The 21,147-nt window shown below is 35.7% G+C and overlaps 1 protein-coding gene across 13 annotated transcripts in view; it reads right to left on the reverse strand.

Moving 5' to 3' along the window:
• CEP128 (centrosomal protein 128) overlaps positions 1 to 21,147 on the reverse strand; it is a 559,633-nt gene that overhangs the window by 397,597 nt on the left and 140,889 nt on the right. For all 13 annotated transcript variants that reach the window (XM_072623250.1, XM_072623249.1, XM_072623247.1 and 10 more), the window contains one exon: positions 10,994 to 11,344. In XM_072623250.1, the coding sequence (XP_072479351.1) occupies positions 10,994 to 11,344 (351 nt within the window). The remainder of the gene's footprint in view (positions 1 to 10,993; positions 11,345 to 21,147) is intronic.

Genomic DNA, 21,147 nt, shown 5'->3' on the forward strand with positions numbered 1-21,147 from the left:
CTGGCAAGGGAGGTGCAAGGGGCCAATGAGGAGAAGAATGCTTTCAAAAGCAGAATTAACCAAATGGAAAAGGAGATTCAAAAGCTCACTGAAGAAAATAGATCTTTCAAAACTGGAATGGTACGGATGGACACTAAGGACTTTTCAAGAAAGACAGATATCTCAGAACATACCGCGCAGATTCGAAAAATGGAAGATAATGTGAAATATCTTATTGGAAAAACAACTGACCTGGAAAATAGAATCAGGAGAGACAATGTAAAAATTCTGGGACTACCTGAAAACCATGATCAAAAGAAGAGCCTAGACATCATCTTCCATGAAATTATCAAGGAAAACTGCCCTGAGATTCTAGAACCAGAAGGCAAAATAAATATTCATGGAATCTGCAGAACACCGCATGAAAGAGATCCAAAAAGAGAAACTCCTAGGAGCATTGTGGCCAAATTCCAGAATTCACAGGTGAAAGAGAAAATATTGCAAGCAGCTAGAAAGAAACAATTCAAGTATTGTGGAAATACAATCAGGATAGCACAAGATCTGGCACCCTCTACATTGAGGGATAGAAGGGAATGGAATAGGATATTCCAGAAGTCAAAGGAACTAGGACTGAAGCCAAGAATCACCTACCCAGCAAAACTGAGTATAATACTTCAGGAGAAAAAATGGTCTTTCAATGAAATAGAGGAATTTCAAATTTTCCTGATGAAAAGACCAGAGCTGAAAAGAAAATTTGACTTTCTAACACAAGAATGAAGAGAACCATGAAAAGGCGAACAGCAAAGAGAAATCATAAGGGACTTACTAAAGTTGAACTGTTTACATTCCTACATGGAAAGACAATATTTATAACTCTTGAAACATTTCAGTATCTGGGCACTGGGTGGGAGTACACACACACACACACATGCACACACGCACACATACATAGAGACAGAGTGCACAGAATGAATTGAAGAGGATGGGATCATATATTAAAAAAAAAATGAAATCAAGCAGTGAGAGAGAAATATTGGGAGGAGAAAGGGAGAAGTTATATGGGGCAAATTATCTCTCATAAAAGAGGCAAGCAAAAGACTTATTAGTGGAGGGATAAAGAGGGGAGGCAAGAGAAAAACATGAGGTCTACTCTCATCACATTCCACTAAAGGAAAGAATATAATGCACACTCATTTTTATAGGAAAACCTATCTCATAATACAGGAGAGTGGGGGACAGGGGCACAAGCAGGGTGGGGGGGAGGATGGAGGGGAGGGCATGGGGAGGAGAATGCAATACAAGGTCGACACTCATGGGGAGGGAAAGGACCATAAGAAAATAGAAGTAAAGGGGGACAGGATAGGATGGAGGGAAATATAGTTAGTCCTATACAACACAACTAGTATGGAAATCATTTGCAAAACTAAACAGATATGGCCTATATTGAATTGCCTGTCTTTCAAGGGGAAGGGGTGGAGAGGGAGGGAGCTAAGGAGGTTGGAACTCAAAGTGTTAGGACCAAATGTAATGTTCTTACCACTGGGTAACAAGAAATACAGGTTAAGGGGTCAAGAAAGCAATCTGGCCCTACAGGACAAAAGAGAAGACGGAGACAAGGGCAGGGAGGGAGGATAGAGGAGAAAGCAGATAGGTCACAGGGGCAATCAGATAGCTCGGGTTTGGGGGGGGGGGGGGGGGGGGGTAAAAGGGGAGAAAATTTGTAACCCAAAATTGTGTGAAAATAAATGTTAAAAGTTAAATAAAAAAAAAAAAAAGAAAAGAAAATCAATGGGAGATACTGAATGCCATTGTGGTGGAGCAGGCAGATGCCAATACCAGCACCACCCTCTCCCTGCTCATTTGCGTTAGAATAACAAGAGGAACCAACAGACTCTAGGTCAGAGAATCACCACATATTTCAGTGCAGCCCTGGGTGGACAGGCATCCTTCAACAGCCAGACTTCCACATGTATCAGTGTAGAGGACACATAATTTAGACAGAAGGGCTGAAACTACAAGTAAATTAGGAGAATGCGGAATAGTGTATTTGTCACATCTATGGAAAAGAGAAGGATTTTTGATCAAACAAGAGACTGAGAACATTGTGAAGCAAAAAATGGACAATTCTGATTACATTAAATTAAAAAGGTTTTGCACAAAAAACCCCACCACAACAATGCAACCAATATTAGATGGAAAGCAGAAAGCTGGGAAACAATTTTTACGTCTGATGATTTTGATAAAAGGCTTATTTCTAAAATATATAGAGAACTTAGTTAAATGTATAAAACTGTGTCATTCCTCAAGTGATACATGACAATAGGATATGAACAGTCAATTTACAGAAGAAGAAATTAAAGTTATCTGTAGTCATATGAAAAATGCTCTGAATCACTATTGATCAAAAAATACAATTTAAACAACTTTGAGGTACAACTTCATACCTGTCATATTGGTTAATATGACAGAAAATGAAAATGATAAATGTTGGAGATGTGGAAAAAATGGATCCCATGCATTGCTGATGGATTTGTGAACTGATCCAACCATTTTGGAGATCAATTTGGAACTATGCCCTATGGGCTATCAAAGTTGACCCTTTGACCCATCAATACCAGTACTAGGACTGCATTCAAGAAAGATCACAAAAAGGCAAAAGAACCCACTTATACAAAATATTTATAGCAGCTCTTTTGTGGTAACAAATTATTTGAAATTGAGGGGATATCCATCATTTTGGGAATGACTGAGCAAGTTGTGGTATATGCATATAATGAAATAAAAATTTTCTTTAAGAAATAAAAAAAAAAAGAAAAGAAAATTATCTTTACATATACTTAATAACATTAACATAATAATAATATAACATAACATAAAATACTATTAACATTACCAAAAATGTCTTTCTGTGTCTTTTTGAAATAATTTATTTCCTCATTTCTTACAGCACAATAGTGTTCCTTCATGTTTATTTACTACAATCTATGTGCAGTTCTGGGTACCACATTTTAGGAAACATGCTGATAAGCTGGAGAGAGTGTAGAGGATAGGACAAACAAGATGTGATGAAGTTCCTTGAGTCCATGTCACATGAGGATCAAGGGAAATAATCTAGATCTGAAACATGATAACTATATTAAAGCATCTGAAGGCTGTGATGACGCAGAATGATTACAGCAATGGGTCAGAGTTTCAAAGTGGCAAAATTAGGTTTGATGTCAAGAAAAGTACTAGTACAAAAGTATTAGACTGCTCTTGGAAGAAGTGAGTTCCCCCCACCTGAAGGTCTTCAAAGGGACCACTTGTTACATCCATAGCCAAAGAGACTGTTTTTGGCTAAGGGTGAGACTAGATTGCCGCTGAGGTCTGTTCCAGTGCTGTAATTCTGTGATATTTCTTTTAAAATGAGCTAATCCATGACTTCTTTTGTTCTACACCAGTGTCTTTAGCATGCTCACTTTTTCCTTCCTCACTGAAATAATTTCTGCTTGTGCTTCAGGACTTCATGATTGAGAATTTCCCCTTCTCTTGGGGCCAAATTGCCCTATAATACATTAAGCTACTGGATCCTACCCATCACTCCTTTCATCCTTTAAAAGGTACTATCAGAAAATCTAATTTGCGTGCCAGACTTATGCTCAATTTTCCTCTTCTCTATTACCAGTGTAACGCTGGCATAGTATTTACTTAACCCTCAACTTCCTCTCATTTCTCTATCACTAAATAGTTCCTTTCGTTCACTCAGATTCATTCCAGAATATCAGTTCCCTTTATTACTCGATTCACCTTTTGAAGGATGAGATAAGGATTAAGGAAAGACACTCAGATACTCTACTTTTGGCAGCGAGAGCCAGCAGATGTCCATATGTCCAGCTGAAATTCTACATCACAACATCAAGTCTCACTAACACTAATAATGTCAAATTTGCTTTCTTACACTGAATCTCTCATTCACCCTGTTTACTGCTCATACTGTGTATATTTGCATAGACGTATGAGACCAAGCTCTCATCTTGGGAGCTCTCTCCTATAAATTACTGATCCTCTCTTCTGCTACTACTTTATGTTCCTGTTGATCTCTGTAGCATGAGAGTTTTCACAAATATAAAGAAGTTTTGTCCTCCTTCCTTTTCATTTTACAACTTTCTTAAGTATACTTTCACCAGCCCTTGCTGGATATACTCAACACCTTGGCAAGAGTGTATCATTCCTATTTAAGCCATGGTCCAGAAATCCAAATCCATTCTCAAATGCCATCATCTAAGACAGCTGTTCACTACCCAATCTGCCCTTCCTGAATACTCTACCTTCAATCAGCAGTAGTCAAGAAAACATCATTGGTACCCCAAGATCTTAATTTTTTCCCAGGACTTCACAATTCTTAGCTATGTTTTCTAGACTCTTTGAGTAGTATAATTTATCCCAATATGAATCATAAGAAGTGAATAACAGTCAAGCATGATATTCTTGATATGCTGTCAGACTCCAGATCCATGTTTCTGGGAAGAAAGTGGTTTTTGTCTGTTGTTTGTCAAGTCAGCAAAGAACTAGGTCTAATAGGACATTACTCATCACTAATCAACGCAACTTTCCTCTTACTGGATGACTTCTCACCTGATGACGCTCAAACAATTTTACTTTCATAAGCACACTGGACATCTATACTTTATTGATATCCATGTTCAAACAGGTCAGTAAAGATCCTTCTAATTGCATGGATACAGACTTCACCCCAAATTCCAACCAAGTGTTCAGTAAGTTCATGGCATTCGTCACTATCTACCTAACAACATATTATGGGTTCACTGTAATACATCACCAGGACTGGAAGGATCACAGAGAGTATACTGACACTAGATGAAACATTATCCTCATTGTACATACAGAAAAATTCAAAGAGCAAAGAATTCAACATTAAAACTAGGTGATGTTAGCTACTGGCTAACTTGTCCCTAACTTGTTCCTTCCTTAGTTGTGAATAATGAATTGCTTAGTTATATTTCTCAATAGCAATTGAAAAAAAATTGGAAAGTTAGTTGCAAAGCTTGAGTTTAGTGATAGTGGAGGAAGAAGACTTTGGCAGTTAGTTTGCAATTTTAGAATTTGCCATTATTTGAGAAATTTGACAAAAACTAACATTTTCACTACGAGACATTTTGAAACTGCCACCTCTTTAAAGAATTTTTTTGTAATAAATATGGATATAGAAAGGTTTGTTTATATGAAACATATTAGTTTTAATTGACAATTTTTCAAGTACACTATAATATATCAGTAGCTTATTTTTTTATTCAAAACACTAATTAGCACTCCCAAAAGTGACAAGCATTATTTCAACATTTGATCAGATGACAATTTAGTTATTTTTCTTTCTTATTGTTTCTTCCAGTTCTAATTTCAACCTATAAATAACCCTTGTTAGTTTTTGTGGTACTCAATACTATTTGTCCTCCTTTCTAAATGTTAACCAGAACTTGTATCATAAATCTTTCAGGTCACTAGGCCACTCTTTAATGAATAAAATAAATGGATGGATTGGGTCTATACATATGAAGGTGATAATATGAACTGACAGTGAGGAGGGCTTCTAATGTCTTTTAGGGGCAAGGTTGGGAAGATGGAGAAGAGGCACATATCTGGCTATATTCTCTCACTTGGAACCACACATACTAAATAGTATACACTGGCAAAATGACACACCAGAATTACTTGTGCTGTCTACAGCCCTACAGCAAAGAACACAAGTCTATGGTACAACACTCCATGTCCAAAACTCCTGCTTTTGCACAAACTATCCCTTTTACACCTGGAATGCTCTGCCTCATTATCTCAATTTCTTGTAAATCTTAGATGCCTTAAAGGCTCAGTTCCAGTACCATCTACTGCATGAGGCTTTGACTGATAACATCTGTTATTAGCGCTCTCTCCATTTCCAAAATGTCTTTTCATTTACTTTATGTATATTTTGTATTGACTTATCTATACACATGATGACATATTCCAGTAGAATGTAAATTCCTTAAGGGAAATTTTGCCTTACAATTTTGGTTTTTCTCTCCAGCACATAAACACCATGCGTATCATGTAATAGGCACAAAAATTTAAGTTGAATTGGCCAGTTTGGTTTATCAGTAGCATGGTCTATCTAAATGAAATCAATTTCATAAAACAATACAGAAAACATGGAATACTGTCAAGGTCTAAAAAGAATGAATCGAGTCTGGCTTACAAAATACACAGGCAAATGACACAAAATTATAAGACCAAGGGTCATTCCCCAAAGTGGCCATAGGATATGAGCAAACAGGTAGTTGTTAAATAAAACTGCTAAGGAGAATTGCAAATTATAAATTGCCAGGCCTAGAGGCCTGAGGGCTACCCGAGTCTTACCTTACCTGTCCCAGGTCTTCGGCTGGCCAAACCGGATAAACGTGCGAGAGAAGAGACTTTCCGGAGTCGAACAAGGGTTAGGCTTTATTCAGGGTCCTGGTTACATGTGCAGGGGGAACTCTTCCTTAGGAGAGAGAGAGAAATCTCCCAAGGAGGCAAAGATCTTACAGTAAGAGAATGAAAGCAGAAGTGAAAGTGGGGAGAGAGGGGGAGGGAAGAGCGAAGAGAGGAAAGAAGGAAGAGGGGCCTTCTGTCCTCTAAGGGCCCCTCAGCGCTAAGAGCGCCTTCGGGCTTTCCTGACCCTACTTAAGCTCTCCTGCCGCATAGTTTGCACCTCAATACCGTGCCTGTTAGATTACAATAGGTGTGCCCAGATCCGGGCCAGTCTCAAGGGCGGGGATGCTCTCTCCCATCACGTTCTCACAGGAAGAGGTGGAAATTCACGAGATCTCACTCCTCAATTCCCTGCTGTTTCCTGGGGGGCCTCATGAGAACTCTAAGATTTAGAAGTCCTCACCTTTACCCGCCCGAGACTGTCCACATGGAACTGAGCTTACACCCCCAACAATAAATGACCACATGAAAACATACTTCAATTAATGAAAAGAGGAATGCAAATTAAGACTATATCATATCACACAAAATGGAGAAAATCAAGAGAGATGGAAACAGGAAACATTAGGAGGCCTAAGAGAAGAAAGCCACCCCTCCACTCTATTGTGGAATCCTGAAGTGGTCAGGCTGGTCATATTCCAATTTGTAATGACATGAGGGACTGAAGTATCCATGCACTTTAGTCCAAGAATCCTGCCAATGGATACATACCTCAAAGAAGTTAAACAAAGTTCCAATTTTGCCAAAATATTCAAAGAAGTATTTTTTAAGATAGCAAATGGAAACAAAGTGGGTATCCATGGACTGAGGCATGGTCACGTAACGAAATACTGTTATTCATTAAGAAATTATCCACGTGAAGAATTCAAAGAAACATTTGAAGATCAGCATGAACTGATAGGAAGCAAAAATAAGGAGAAGTTAAAGAATAATATACACAAGGATCATTAAAAAAGAGTCGAACTCTGAGTAAAGGAAAGACTAATGAAGGTTCCAGAAAAGAGATATGAAACAACTCCTTCCTCACACTGTGAGGCAGAGGACCTGAAGGAAAGCACATTGTCGAGCACTGTCTCTGTGTCAGACAATTGTGTTAAGCTGTTTCTCTTTGTCAAAAGGGAGATTCCATCTAGAACTTGGAGTGGAGGAACTGGTTATGTATAAAGACAAAATAAATCATTAAATGGTATTTTTAACCAAAAAACAAGGAAAGTAATTTACTGACAGTATTTGACATTTCCTCCAGGTCTAGCAGAAGTATAAGCTATTCAGATTTCATTTTAATAAAAAAAAGAAGCTGAGATGAGGAATGGAAAGTACTTAAATTCTATGATTCATGCAGTCAAATACAGTCAAGCAAAAGGCTCAATACACTGGCAAGTCAATTGTTTTATCAATTCGGCAGAAAAAAATATAGCTAAGTGAGCTTTCCCATAATCCAAATTCAAATAGAACTTTGCGTATGTTTTGAAATGCTTAGATGAGTGGGAGGTCCAATCAGACTTCTAATTTAAAATATTATCCTTTATCTTTTGCAGAAGCACATACAAAGCTTTACATGTCATATTAAAAAAATCCAGATAATGAATATTAGTTTAATGAATAGCAGTTTATAATAATGAATAACAGTTTATCTTTGGCTGGAAAGATTTTACCTACAGTGTTGTAAGCTGCACAATTTATATTCATGTATTTTTGTTAAGCTCCCCCCAAATGAATAATCTAAATGTCTAACTTCTAATATGAAAACATGGTTTAAAGGAAATAGGCTACTAATTTTTGCCCTTTCTTCCATGATGACAGACAGCTTAATAGTGAATACTTTTCACAATGGCCTGTCAAACTCAGTATAAGCTGAAAAATCATTTGGTGAAAGGGGAAGTTTGAGAAATGAATCAAATTTTCTTAAAGAACAAAAAAAGACCAAGAGTCTTCCAATGTTACATGCTCTTAAATAAAAATCTAAAACGGAAATTACATCAGGCCATTAGAAATGACAAGTAAGAAGAAAAAAGGACCAGTATTATGGCAGTAATAATTACAATTCTTTTGCAAAAGTTGTGTCCATTTCACCTTCATAGAATTTCTAGTTTCAGGATTTATAACTCAGTTACATTAAAAGACCTCAAAATGGAATTCAATAAATCATATTTGTGTACCAATGAATTTTTTCTTTCAATATATGTTATCAACCACACTCTGAAACTAATTTTAGAATTACTGCTTCTGAGTTCTTTGGGGAAGAGGAAAGGATACAGTGGAGAAAGGAACTCATTTATTCAAATATTTTGTGGAATTTTTTTTTTTTTTTAAGAAAAGATCTAGTAAAGCAGGAGAGTAAAAAATTATTTTCAAAGCCCTTCAAAATTACATAAATATATACATATATAAACATGTTGCACACCAAAATTGCCCTTTTGTCCTTCTATTCCTTTCTTTCTGATTAATGATCATCCTAACTCCCCGTTATTTTAAAAACTCTTAAGTCTTTACAAGGAGAAATTGTACATGTAGAAATACAGTTATCAAATTAAAAAAATTCACAGAATGCAAGAACCTCCAATATACAATTTAACCATTTTAAATCTGTGAAGATGCTGCTCTAATAGAGGCACTCCCTACCTCTGATACATATTTAACTACTTCTTGGCTGTATCATTTGCAAAACTGAGCTATAAAAATTACAGCAGTAGTATTAGAAGAGTCATTATGTTATTTCCTACAAAACTACCTCCAACAGCTAAAATGCCTCGAGGGTTCTGAGTTCAGCTTTTCCTTCCCTACCCCTAAAGTTGAGCATTGTCTAAAAGCTACTTTTAGGCAATATCCACAGAAAAATTCCCAAGATGGGCCCACATCCCTGGAGTTTTATTCAATTTTTACTATCATTCCTTAAACTCATTTGGACATCTTGGAAGAGGACTCACAGATGCAGATAAAAAACATGGGGGAAAACACTGTCCAAAATGTGTACTGAATTCATCCAATCACAAAAGGGAAGGGGGCACTTAAGCAGCTCATGTTGTATGCTAAATCATTATATTTTTCATTTTCATCCTTTTTGGGAAATATTTATTAAAACAGAACACTACCCTTCAACAGCTAATGAGTATTTTGTTGGCTATTCCGCAAAAGCTCACACTAGCAAGACGCACCTGTCTTTTTTTTCAATTAGCATTTAATCCTATAAATACAGTTGTAACTGGAATTTGTTTTAATCTAAAACATATTCAGATAATTGATCACTCTTTTGGAACAGAGTTCTTGACATAAGTGACAAGGAAGTCCAAGTGCTAAGTAAAAATATTAAATCTGGATGGAAATCAATCATTATTTTCTTGTCTTTGTGCTAAACATGTGGGTTCAATTCCCTCAAAATATATAACTGTGAGAGGAAAAAACTAGCATGAAATAGATTTGAAATAAGTGATTTTACAAGAGGAAAAAAATTATGAGGTACATATATTAAACAAGTCTTTTTAAAAAAAAAATACTGTAAAAATGGCATTAAAACATTTAAGAAGGCTTATCATCTGCCACTGTTGGCCAGTCAGCCAGACTGCAAATGTTGTATACACATTTTCTTCAAGCCACAGCAGATGCTGCCAGGAATAGGCTCAGAAATAAACACTCTAGTTAAAAATATTTTTTCTCAACCAACTTGTGAAGGATAATCCAGAAGTATATAAAACAGAGCTTCTTAAATCTTTTTTGCATCATGGACCCCTTCAGCAGCATGGGGAAGCTCATGAAACCCTTTTTTGGAAATTTTTGCATGCAAAAAATAAACTATGGAGGACTCCAAAGGAAACCAATTATGCAGAAATACAGCTTAAAGAAAAACAATTCACAGAATGCTCACATTAAGAACCTCTAATGTATAATTTAACCATTTATAAATCCTTCAAGAATATTTCAGAATATAAAGCATTTAGGGATTTTTTGTATTTGAGATTTTTGGGTTCTAAAGTTGAAGGAGGGACAATTTTTTTTTAAAGCTAACTGCAAAGCAAGTCAATATCAAGTTGTTAAAAGAGGCATAAAATGATTGATGTTTTTAATAAATCCAAGAACAGAGAAAAATTTCTCCCTAGGGATTCATCCTCTGGTTAAACAAGTCATGGTACATAAATACAACGGAATATTACTGCACCGAAAGGAGTAATGACTATGAAGGCTACAGAAGAATATGGGAAGATAGAGGAACTGAGGCCAAGTAAAGCAAGCAGAACCAGAAAAAAATGTACATGAAAAAGGATTACAACAAAATCAAAACTGAGTGCTATGAAATTATAATGACCAAAACTTGGCTTCAAAGCAGAGATACAAGAACGAACTGCTCTGATTTGGCTGAATTTGGTTAGTTTTGTCAAACTGGTGTTAGCTGTTCTTTTTTATAAGCATTTGAGTTGTCTGGGAGGAGAAGAAGAAGAGATGGACTGGGCAAAGACGGTAACAAAAGATAGCAATAAATTTTTAAACTTAAAAAAGGAGAATTTTTGCCTTTTACCTGATTGTTTTTCTCTGTAAGATGCAGAACTGTCTCATTCTGCTTCTCCGAGTCTCGTTCTAAAGCCTTATATTTGAGCTTCCACTGTCTAATAGACTCTTGAGCCTTTGTTCTCAATTCTTCTTTTTTCTTCTCCGACTCCTGCCTCAAGGCCTCTGACCGCTGGAACTCACTGAGATACCGCTCAGCTTCCTTGGTAGACTCCTCCGCTTGCTGGACCAACTCTCTGACCTGGGAATTAGCAAGTGTCCGTTCACTCTCACATTCCTCATAGCGTTTCTGAATCTCCGTAAGTTGTTCCAGCATCCGCACTTGCTGTCTCTCCCTCTTCTCTAAGTCAGATGCCAAAGCCTGGTAATTAAAAGGAAAGCGTTTTCAGCACATTATCGTGTAAAAATAGATTCCTTAACATTAAGAAATGGAAATTATACTTGTTCAGGATCTCGGTCACTTTAAGTAATATAAAGATTTCAAACTTTTCTCAGCGTATTTTATAAGTGCTCTAGTTACAGGGTTATTTTATGGGATTGATTACCGAAGTTCTCTCTTATACTTAGAAGAAAAAATTAAAATGCATGTGCCTCCAAATGGGGCTTGACTGAAATAAAAACTTTTTCTAAACAACAAAAAATAAAACTATGTTACTAAAGAACCTTGAGTTTTAACAAAATGAATTCATCTCAGTGTTATAAAGCTTGTCAAATTAACAGAACTGTTTTATTAATATTCTGGGTAAACATCAGTTTCCACTAAAATTGAATAAAAATCTTTAAAACTATAAAGTGACAGATAATTACAATAGCACCATTATAGTCAAAGTCCATTAAAATGTTCATTTTGAAACTTGTTTATAACTTTGGTAATTTAAAATTAAATGAGGTTATAACTTGAGACACCAACCTGAAGTATAAAAACTCTTGGTTTGTATTAGTAAAGATACTTCAATAAATTTAATTAAATTTAATAAATAAATGCATTTGAATACATTTAGACTATTATTCTCATTATAGGAGAATAAAATAAGTTTTCCTTCAAATTCTTAGATTTTCTTTCCCCAGTTAAGAGTCATTTTTGCAAATACACTCATTATTAAATCATGACTAAAATCTTTAGTATTTGCAAAGAATTGGAAAGGTAAGAATGAAATTAGTACACTATTTTACTACAGCATTTTTTACTCAAATATGATGGGGAAAATTACACAACCATATTAGAATAAAAAGGACAGATACCATAATTATAAAAAGACATAAAATAATGACATAATAATATATATAACAAATATCATCTACATTAAAAGGGGCCTCTAAAAGGTGAATAGTCAACATTTACCGGATTTCTCTGTCCAATAGCAGAGCCAGAAGTCTCAAGTCTATGACATCTTAGCTCTCATTTGAGATTTCTTAGAAAAATGTCCTTAATATAATTTCCCTTATGATTAAAATAATATTTTGGATTTTAATGGTGCCAGGAATTAAAAAATAATGCCCTGAAGATAAGAACCGTTTTCTAAGTGTCAAGTTGGTATCAAGTGGGTTTGCTAAACGAATCTCAGCCTAGAAGAGATAATCCAATCCTTTACCTACCCAAAGCAAATAGAAAATTGAGAAAGTTTTCGAGACGGAGAAATTTAAAATGAGGGCTAAAAAACTAGTACTTATATTTAATAAGATATTCAACATTTTGTGGGCTTCTGTAATAAGAATCATGACTGCCTAACTTTTGTTCCAAATGCTTTCTGTCTTGGATGAACTTCATTACCCAGAAGTCTTTGCATAACTTCGTTAACCAAGTAGAAAAGACATAAGTGAAATAAGAACGAAACGAACAATTTACTAGATCAGCTGACACCCAGACTATTTGTGCAGGTTCTTTATAAAGTTATAGCAAAGCATATCTATGCTACTTTACAGTGTAGATAATTACTTTTTCTTCTACATAGCTAGACTAGATAATAAAAAAATATCCTTGTCAGTGATTGTTGTTGTTCAGTCATTTCAATTCTGTCTGACTCTTCGTAACCCCGTTTGGGGATTTCCTGGCAAAGTGGTTTACCATTTTCTTAACCAGCTCATTTTACAAATGAGGAAACTGAGACAAATGAGGGTAAGTGACTTGGCCAGAGTCACACAGCTAGTGTCTGAGACTGGATTTGAACTCAGGAAAATGATTCTATCCATTGTGCCACCTGGCTATCCCTTGTTAATGACACACGAGGGAAAACTTGCACTGGAAAAGATTGAAGAACAACTTCATTCTCTTAATAAACTATTGCTGAAGTGACTAAGAAGGTCATCATAAAAAAATATGAATGACACACCCATCACACAACTTTGTTAACTTTTGAGTTAATTTCAATTTCAAATTCAATTTCAATTCTTCAAAAATCACAACATTCCAGGACTCTCAGAAATAAAACAATGCCAGAAGAACACTCATGTTAAACTTAGGCCTTTGCTTCAAGGAGAAGCTTGGGGTAATTAAAAGAACTGGAGCCTCTCAAAAAGAGCCCAACCTACTTTCCTCCTCCTTGTTCAAATGAGCCCAGTTCAGTGCCCGATTTCAGTGACTCTCCAAGATAAATACAAAGATTTGTATGTTCTCTCATCTGTCCATTTAGATGCACATCACAGTCTGTAGTCTGTCTCCACTAAACTTGGAGTCAGGAAGATGTGAATACAAATCCTATCTCAGATACTTAAAGCTACGTGACCCTGGGCAAGGCACCTGACCTCTCTCAAGTCTCATTTTACCCCTTTGTAAAATAGAAGTAATAACAGTGCTTACCTCACAGTGTATTTAAGAAATAATATATGTAAAATACTCAGAAAACCTTAAAGGGCTATGTAAATGTCAGTTACTATTACTATTATTATTCCACTTGATTTTTCCTGACTGGCAGTTAAGTTAAACTATTTCAAGCTAGTAGGGTTTTCATAACTTGGATGATCTGCAAATTGGAACATCTGGAAGCCTTCACTGGCTGAACTGGATACCTTCTATGACAGCGGCAAATACCTTTGGCAAGCAAACATCCCTCATTTTAATTTCATCAAGGAATCATATAATTTTGACTCATGATATTATGTATGGAAAATATCTTGTTTAGAGGAGTATATTTAAGATTATCATGTGGTTATGGTTTATCCTTTGTTCTTGAAGAGGACCATGACATCAGGAAGATGATGCCATGACTTGCAATTGAATTGGATTTGAGGGAGGGAGGGCTGTGCAAAGTCACCAGCCTCATTTTCTCCTCCAAAGCCATCTGGGTTCAGTGGACAGATATAGATCAGGACAACTGGAAACAGACCAGGATGCAGCAAGAGACCTTGGCCTTTTTAAGATAAGGTCTTTCTGAGGTCTCACTTTGACTGACACAACACTCACTAGGCTTGTTTAAGAAGTGACTCAAGGAATGGCCCCTTAATTAAAAAAAAAAAATCAATCTGGGAAGGAAGTACAGTCACAATGAAGATGTCATGTGATGGATAAGGCATTTTGAAAACCATGAAAAAATACATAAAAGTCAGCTATCATCATCATTACAATAAGCCTTCAAAGCAGATAGGATAAATATTAATAATAATTACAGATGAAGAAATTGGGGCTCAAAGTGGCTAAATGGTTTGCCAAAAGTTATACAACCATTGTGTCAGAACCAAGAAAAGAGTCTAGATATTCTGACTCTAAATCAAAAGATTCTTCCAGTACAATAAACTACCATTCCATTAATGGCCCAATAGTAATGTATACAGCTGAAAGGTGTTACTACTGAAAAATTACAAGGAGAAACATCTCTCTTATTGCTTTCAGCTGAGAGTATCATTAATCAGGTGACATTTTGAAGGGTGTTTTTTTCTAAAATTTTTGAGTTTTATGTTTTCAAATATATGATTTGAATGGGTAGAGAAAACAGAAGAAGCAAAAGAAAAGAACTACAGAATAATTGCAAAGGCTCCTCCTCATTTGAAAATGAGAGTGAAACAAGGCATCTTAATGGGGATAAAATAAAAGTAGTCATGTGACCTACTAGGACAAAGCAAAACGCAACCAGAGATCATGCACTGTTCAGCAGTAAGATACCTTTCAAACTGGTTCTTTTTCAATATGAATTCAATTTAAGCAATAAAGATCCATGTATCTTATCCTGATAGAAAAGGGATAATTTAGGTGTAATTGAAAGCTCCTGTTCATTGTTCAGAAGACGGTACAGGTAACCCTCACTCTGACCACCATTTAAATTTGGTCATTTTTTTTCATTCACTGCTGCTTAATTACACTTATGCTTCATTTCTCACTGCCTCTTGACAACTTATTTTATTGTTTCTCATCAGATGGGGGTTGAATATGTCACAAAAGACAAATGAAAGGCCTCCAGCCCTGCTGAGTGTAGGGAATGACTCAGAAAATCAGCCAGAAGAATGGCTCAGGAGGTCACACTAAAATGTCCTTCAGTTTTTATCCATACCATACTGCCTCCCTATTCTACATCCACTCATTAGCCTAACCTTCGATGATCTGCTTTTCCCTTTGAGCTGCCTGTGATGTTGCTGAAAAGGTAGGAATAAAACAAAGAAAATGACAACTAGATTCAGGGAGCTCTTCTGGAATCTCACAGGCTAGAATACAAACATGACCTCAATGCTATAACATATATACAAGTTAGAATAGATTTTTAAAATAACTTCATATTTCAGGAAATCTCCAAAATTAATGTAATGATTGTCAATTCTTCTACTAGCTACAGAAAATTAATAGAAAAAAATGTCATAATCAATTCTAACTTCCCTACAGTCCTTTGTTTTGATTTCTTTTCAAAGAAACCTGGGAAATCCCAAATATTCACCCGAAACAAAAGGCCAGTTCTAAAGGGGAAAGAAAATTAATTGTTTAACTCATATCTATAACAACCACATTCATTCTGGAAAGGTCAAACTTGTGACACGGTAAAGCTAAACTTCTCTGTGCTGCATCCACTTCCTAATAATGCAAATGCCTTTTGGAATCATTGTACATGATTCATTTGTGTCCATTTTATAAAGGCAAAAGCAGACTTTGAACCTTTAAATGGAAAGAGAGAATTCAGGTTTTATATATTTTATCACATATTATTCATATCTATGATTTATTTGATAAAAAGTTTTTGTGCAAAAATATAAGCTCTAATGAAAACACCACTAACATGGAGGAGAAGGACCAATGATCCATCTTATATCAGTTTTTAAGAAGTCATTGATACAAAAATCAAGAAAGTCTAAACTGTTTTTAGGCAAATAATACAAGGAAAACCAAAAATTATTTTTGTGGGTAGAAATATAATATTCAATGTCAAATGTAAAGTTTGTTCATATGGAAGAAATAACTGCAACACTATTGAATAATTCTATTAATGACTGAACTAGTAGGAAATATTTTAAATATGTTGATGTTTATATGCTTCTCTCATTTTGAACATAATTAAACTACTGGCTCTTTTAATATCAACCTTAAGTCAACTACAAACAGTAGGGAAGAAGACCGGAGGTCTTTAGTTAGTTATTACTTGGTGATGACAAAGAACAAGTGTTTAATTAAACTGGGAATTTGACCTGTGCCCATTTCACAGTACTTCACTTTGGTAAAGTGGCTCTGTATTTTTTGTAAGCCCCATTCTTAAGGTAAAATGAGATATAAAGAATATATGTGATATGGGCAAGGATTTCCCAAAAGGATTTTCGGTCAAGGTTATGGAACTGAAAGGTGAAACAGTACAGCACAGTATATAAAAAAGGGAGAGGATCTGGAGTTGAAGGACTGGAGTTCCCATCTGGATTCTATTACTTCCTGTGTAACTCTGAAAAAGCCATGGAACTTCTTAGGATTTTATTTCCTTCATCTGCAAAATGAAGGAGTTAGAATAGTTAAATATCTAAGGTCACTCCTCACTCTAAATTCCGTAACTCTAGAATGATTCACAGGTATCACTGAAAAAAATTTTAGTTAGACATTCCTTCAAATCCATAAATCAGCAGAAAAACTAACTAGCCTACAAAACATTTCATCATGCTGTCCTTTTACTCTTATGAGATATATGGAAATTAACAGTTACTAAACACTTAATGTTTATATACAAGGTATGAATGTTAGGCACTGAGGCAGGTAATAAAAATAAATCAGATATTGCTCCCAGGCCTCAAAAGCCTTACAGTCTAGTAAGGAAGGAAAGACATGTAAAGAAAATTGTCCAATAGCATTTATCAAACAACTACTATGTGCCAGGCACTGTACTAAGCACTGGGGATACAAAGAAAGGCAAAAAAACAAAAATGAAAAAAGTCCCTGCCTTCACAGAGCTCACAATCTACAAACTTGTATAAAAATACAACTTTGGAAACTGAATATGGAAGATACAATGAGATATCTAAGATACAATGAGGTTTCTAAGAGACTTCATTTCTGGCTTAGGAATCCAGGAAGGTTTCGAAGAGGAGTTGTCCTTTATAGTCAGCCTTGAAAGACATCAAGGATAGTGACTTTGAAGAACTGACAATTAAGCACAAGTGTGTAATGAGGCCTACTCTGTAAGTGCAAATACAATGATTCATGTTGTTCAACTGGGGAAGGCTGTGAAGGGAAATAAGTCATTAGTAACTGGAGATGATGTAAAAACAAGGGGATTATCAAGGAAACATTCTGAGGTAAAATGAGGACATAAAGAATGACAATTATGAAGAATTCAGAAGGATACAAGAAGCCTATATAAAAAAAAAACAGAACCAGAAATATATATACCAATGACAACAATCTTATTTAAAAAAAAAAAAAATAGGTGCACCAGTAGAAGGTAAAAGATTTGTCTTTGACCTGGCCTTGAGGTACTTAATCGGATTTTGCTCTTGCATCAATACACAGAACACCTCTATTAATTGAGTTTCAAGGTTCTGTCAAGATTATTCTTCCCACTGAGAACTGAAATTGTGGAAACTACTTTAAAGGTATTTTACCTGAAATCAGTTCTCTGTACTGAGGAAAAGTAACAGTCTAATAGCAATATAAGTGTAAGGCAACATTAAGTGACAAAAAATAAAGACTCAAGGCAAATATAATTGAAAATATGCTACAAAATCATTTCAGTTAAACAATAAACTTTTCTTTCCTTTCTGCTAACAAACATCAAAAAACAAAAACAGAAGGTGACTTGTACTATCAACCACTTTGTCTCTTTTAGCTGGTTTTGCTAAACTATTTTCAAGGATTATATTCTGTTGGGTTTGTGAGTGTGTTGAGTTGTACGACCTGTAAAAATGCATCAGAAAGATACATAGATACAGAGATAGAAGAAAATAAGAAAGTTTAATTTCAAGAGGCACAGATGGGACATTGTAGGCATGAAGGTAAGGAAGATGGAAAGAAAGATGTATAAAAAAATAAAATAGAATAAACTGTTGCTTTTCCTGAGGAAAAAAGAGCTGATTTCTGGTGAGATACCTTTAAAGTAATTCCTACAATCTCAGCTCTATAACAGAAAGGATACACTTGACAGAACCTTGAAACTCAGTTAATATAAGTATTCTATAATTGTTGTTAGAACAAAATCTAGCACGTCCTTCAAGGCCAGACGGTCAACAACAAGGCTTTTCTTTTTGTGGAAAGTCTTTTTTGTGAGACAAAAATCACAAAACAAGAATCTAGAAATCTGAGTTTATATACAAATATAAATAATTGATATTATATATAAATTCCCCTTTCTACAGCTCAATTCAATTCCACAAATATCTCTTAAGTATTCACTATGTACTAGTAGTACTAAAGACAGAAAGACTAAAATGAAAAACAGTCTTTCACCAAAGAACTCCCATTCTTCTCAGTCCTCCCTCACTCAAAACAAAGTCAAGTGCAAATCATACCATTATTTCTCTGATGGCATGGTCTGCTTCGGCAACACAGGACGAACACACACATTCCGCTCAGCCAGGAAATGGAGGGAGAGGAGAATGAGGGAAACAACGCATACAGAGACAACTATACACAAAATAATTTGGGGAGGGAGACCTAACAACAAGGAGGAAACAGGAAACGTTTTTATAGGAAGTGGCATGTAAGCTGAGTTTAAGAAGCAAAGGATTTTAAAGGTGAGGCCTCGATGTCAAGGACAGAGAAGAGCTAGCTGGCCAGTGGAGCCAGAACAATCAGTGAAAGTAACTAATATGAAAAAAGCCTTGAAGGGTGGATGGGAAACAAAGTGAAGAACTCAAAATGCCAAGGTGAGTTTGTATTTCATCCCAGAGGTAACAGGGAGCTCCTGAAAAATTATGAGCATGGAAATGGCACAGTCAGAACTGTGCATCAGGAATGTCTGTAAGATGGACTAGAGAACTGAGAGACTTGAATAGTTCAAGAAATAATGATGCCCCGTGCAGAGAGAAAGAATATCCTCAATAGAGAGAAAGGTATTAGGGAAGTAAAATCAAGAAGATGCAACAAATGATTGGATATATGGCAGGGTAGAAAGAGAAACTACAAGGAAGACTCTGAGATGACTGGAAGCATAATGCTACATTCCTTAGGTTTAATTCAGAACAAAATACATAAATAAAATTTGCTAGGATCCACGTTTAAGCAAACCCAAATTCATTTCACTCAAAGCAATATAAATATTAAATAAACTGTGAATATGACATATTCAAACTCTCAACATGGTACAATGCAGCCTGAAAAAAACATCAGAAGTCACTATGCTTACCATTCTGCAGAAATTGCTCCTTTAATGTATAACCTTTTAACTTCTCTACTGAAATGGTTCTGTTTACACATGTACCTATCACCTTCCATTTGTTTTCTCCAGGAGATGCACAAAGAATATATGTCCCAACTAATGAGCTCTGGAGCCTCTCTCAGTCATTACAAGTGCTTATTTCTACACAAATCCTGGGAGAATGTATCTAGTTCATACAAGCATAGTCTCCCTACATTTCTTAATGAAAAATTATAGTGAATTTAAGCAAAAGTGCAGAAAACAATGTTTAACTAATTAAACACATTCGTCTTTTTTTTGAAGAAATAAAAACCTCGTTTTCATAAATGTGATGCTCACTATTATAGAGTATTTTAAATACACATTTTTCTGTTAAACTTAAAACAAGAAGGGACATATGATTAACACTTAGGCTTCAGCTTCTCACAAGGGAAAATAGGACTTGAGGATTTCAAATGCTTTTATGTTCTCTTAATTTCTTACAATTGACACTTTTCCTTCAACTTTGATATTTAATGGTGATAAGCACAACGAGAGAATCTGGAGCTGTCCAATGTTCAAAGCTGTTCTGACCAGATGAAGTTGGTTGGCAAGCTATTTTTGATGGAAGTGAAATCACCTCATTATTCATTTACTAGGAGCTGCTACATGCAAATCTCAATTATTAGCCACTGTGTTCAAAGCTGTATTGCCTCTAGTAGCTTTTAAAAGAACCCACCCACTCAAAGACTGGTACAAAGCCAGGTCAGGAAGACTTGAGTTCCAGTCCTGTCTCTAACATATACTGGCAGTGAGATCCTGAGCAAATCACTTAATTTTTCAGTGCTTTAACACTAGAGCAACTAAGGCAAAAGACACTAGAAATCAAAGTCTCAATGCTTTAGAAAACTAACATGCTGATCTATACTTATGGAGAGAATTTTCTTCACTGATGATGTCAGAGGCCCAGGGAAAAAAAATCTACTCCTTACCCTCAGCATGTCTATTCCTAAATCACCTGACCTACTGAACTCATTAAGTGGCTTGCAATCCACCTCAACATGAAGGGAACCCAAAAAGGGCCCAACCATTTTTTTTTCATCCTACTTGAAGGCCAGAGAGAGGTTGCCATGGGCACTGGCTTTAAAGTCTGCCTGGTATTACTCCAAATAGAGGAGGATTTCCCTTGTCAGCTATTTGATGATAATACAACTCAAAAACCAGGAAATGGGGAGTGAGAGTTTGCAGAGAATCGTTATGTGATTATTAGACCAAACTGACAGGGAAGTTAGCTTCAAACAATAATATTTGAGTAAAAGGAGTAGAAATGGTATCTTAGAGAAAAATACCATAGTTCTTTTTGCCCTTCACCTGACTGTGTGAGACATAACTTGAAGAAGAGAAATCAGGACCACATAATTGGAGGAAATGAAGACCA

The sequence above is a fragment of the Notamacropus eugenii genome, chromosome 7 (genome assembly GCF_028372415.1).
Source record: "Notamacropus eugenii isolate mMacEug1 chromosome 7, mMacEug1.pri_v2, whole genome shotgun sequence".
In the NCBI taxonomy this organism is placed as follows: domain Eukaryota; kingdom Metazoa; phylum Chordata; class Mammalia; order Diprotodontia; family Macropodidae; genus Notamacropus; species Notamacropus eugenii.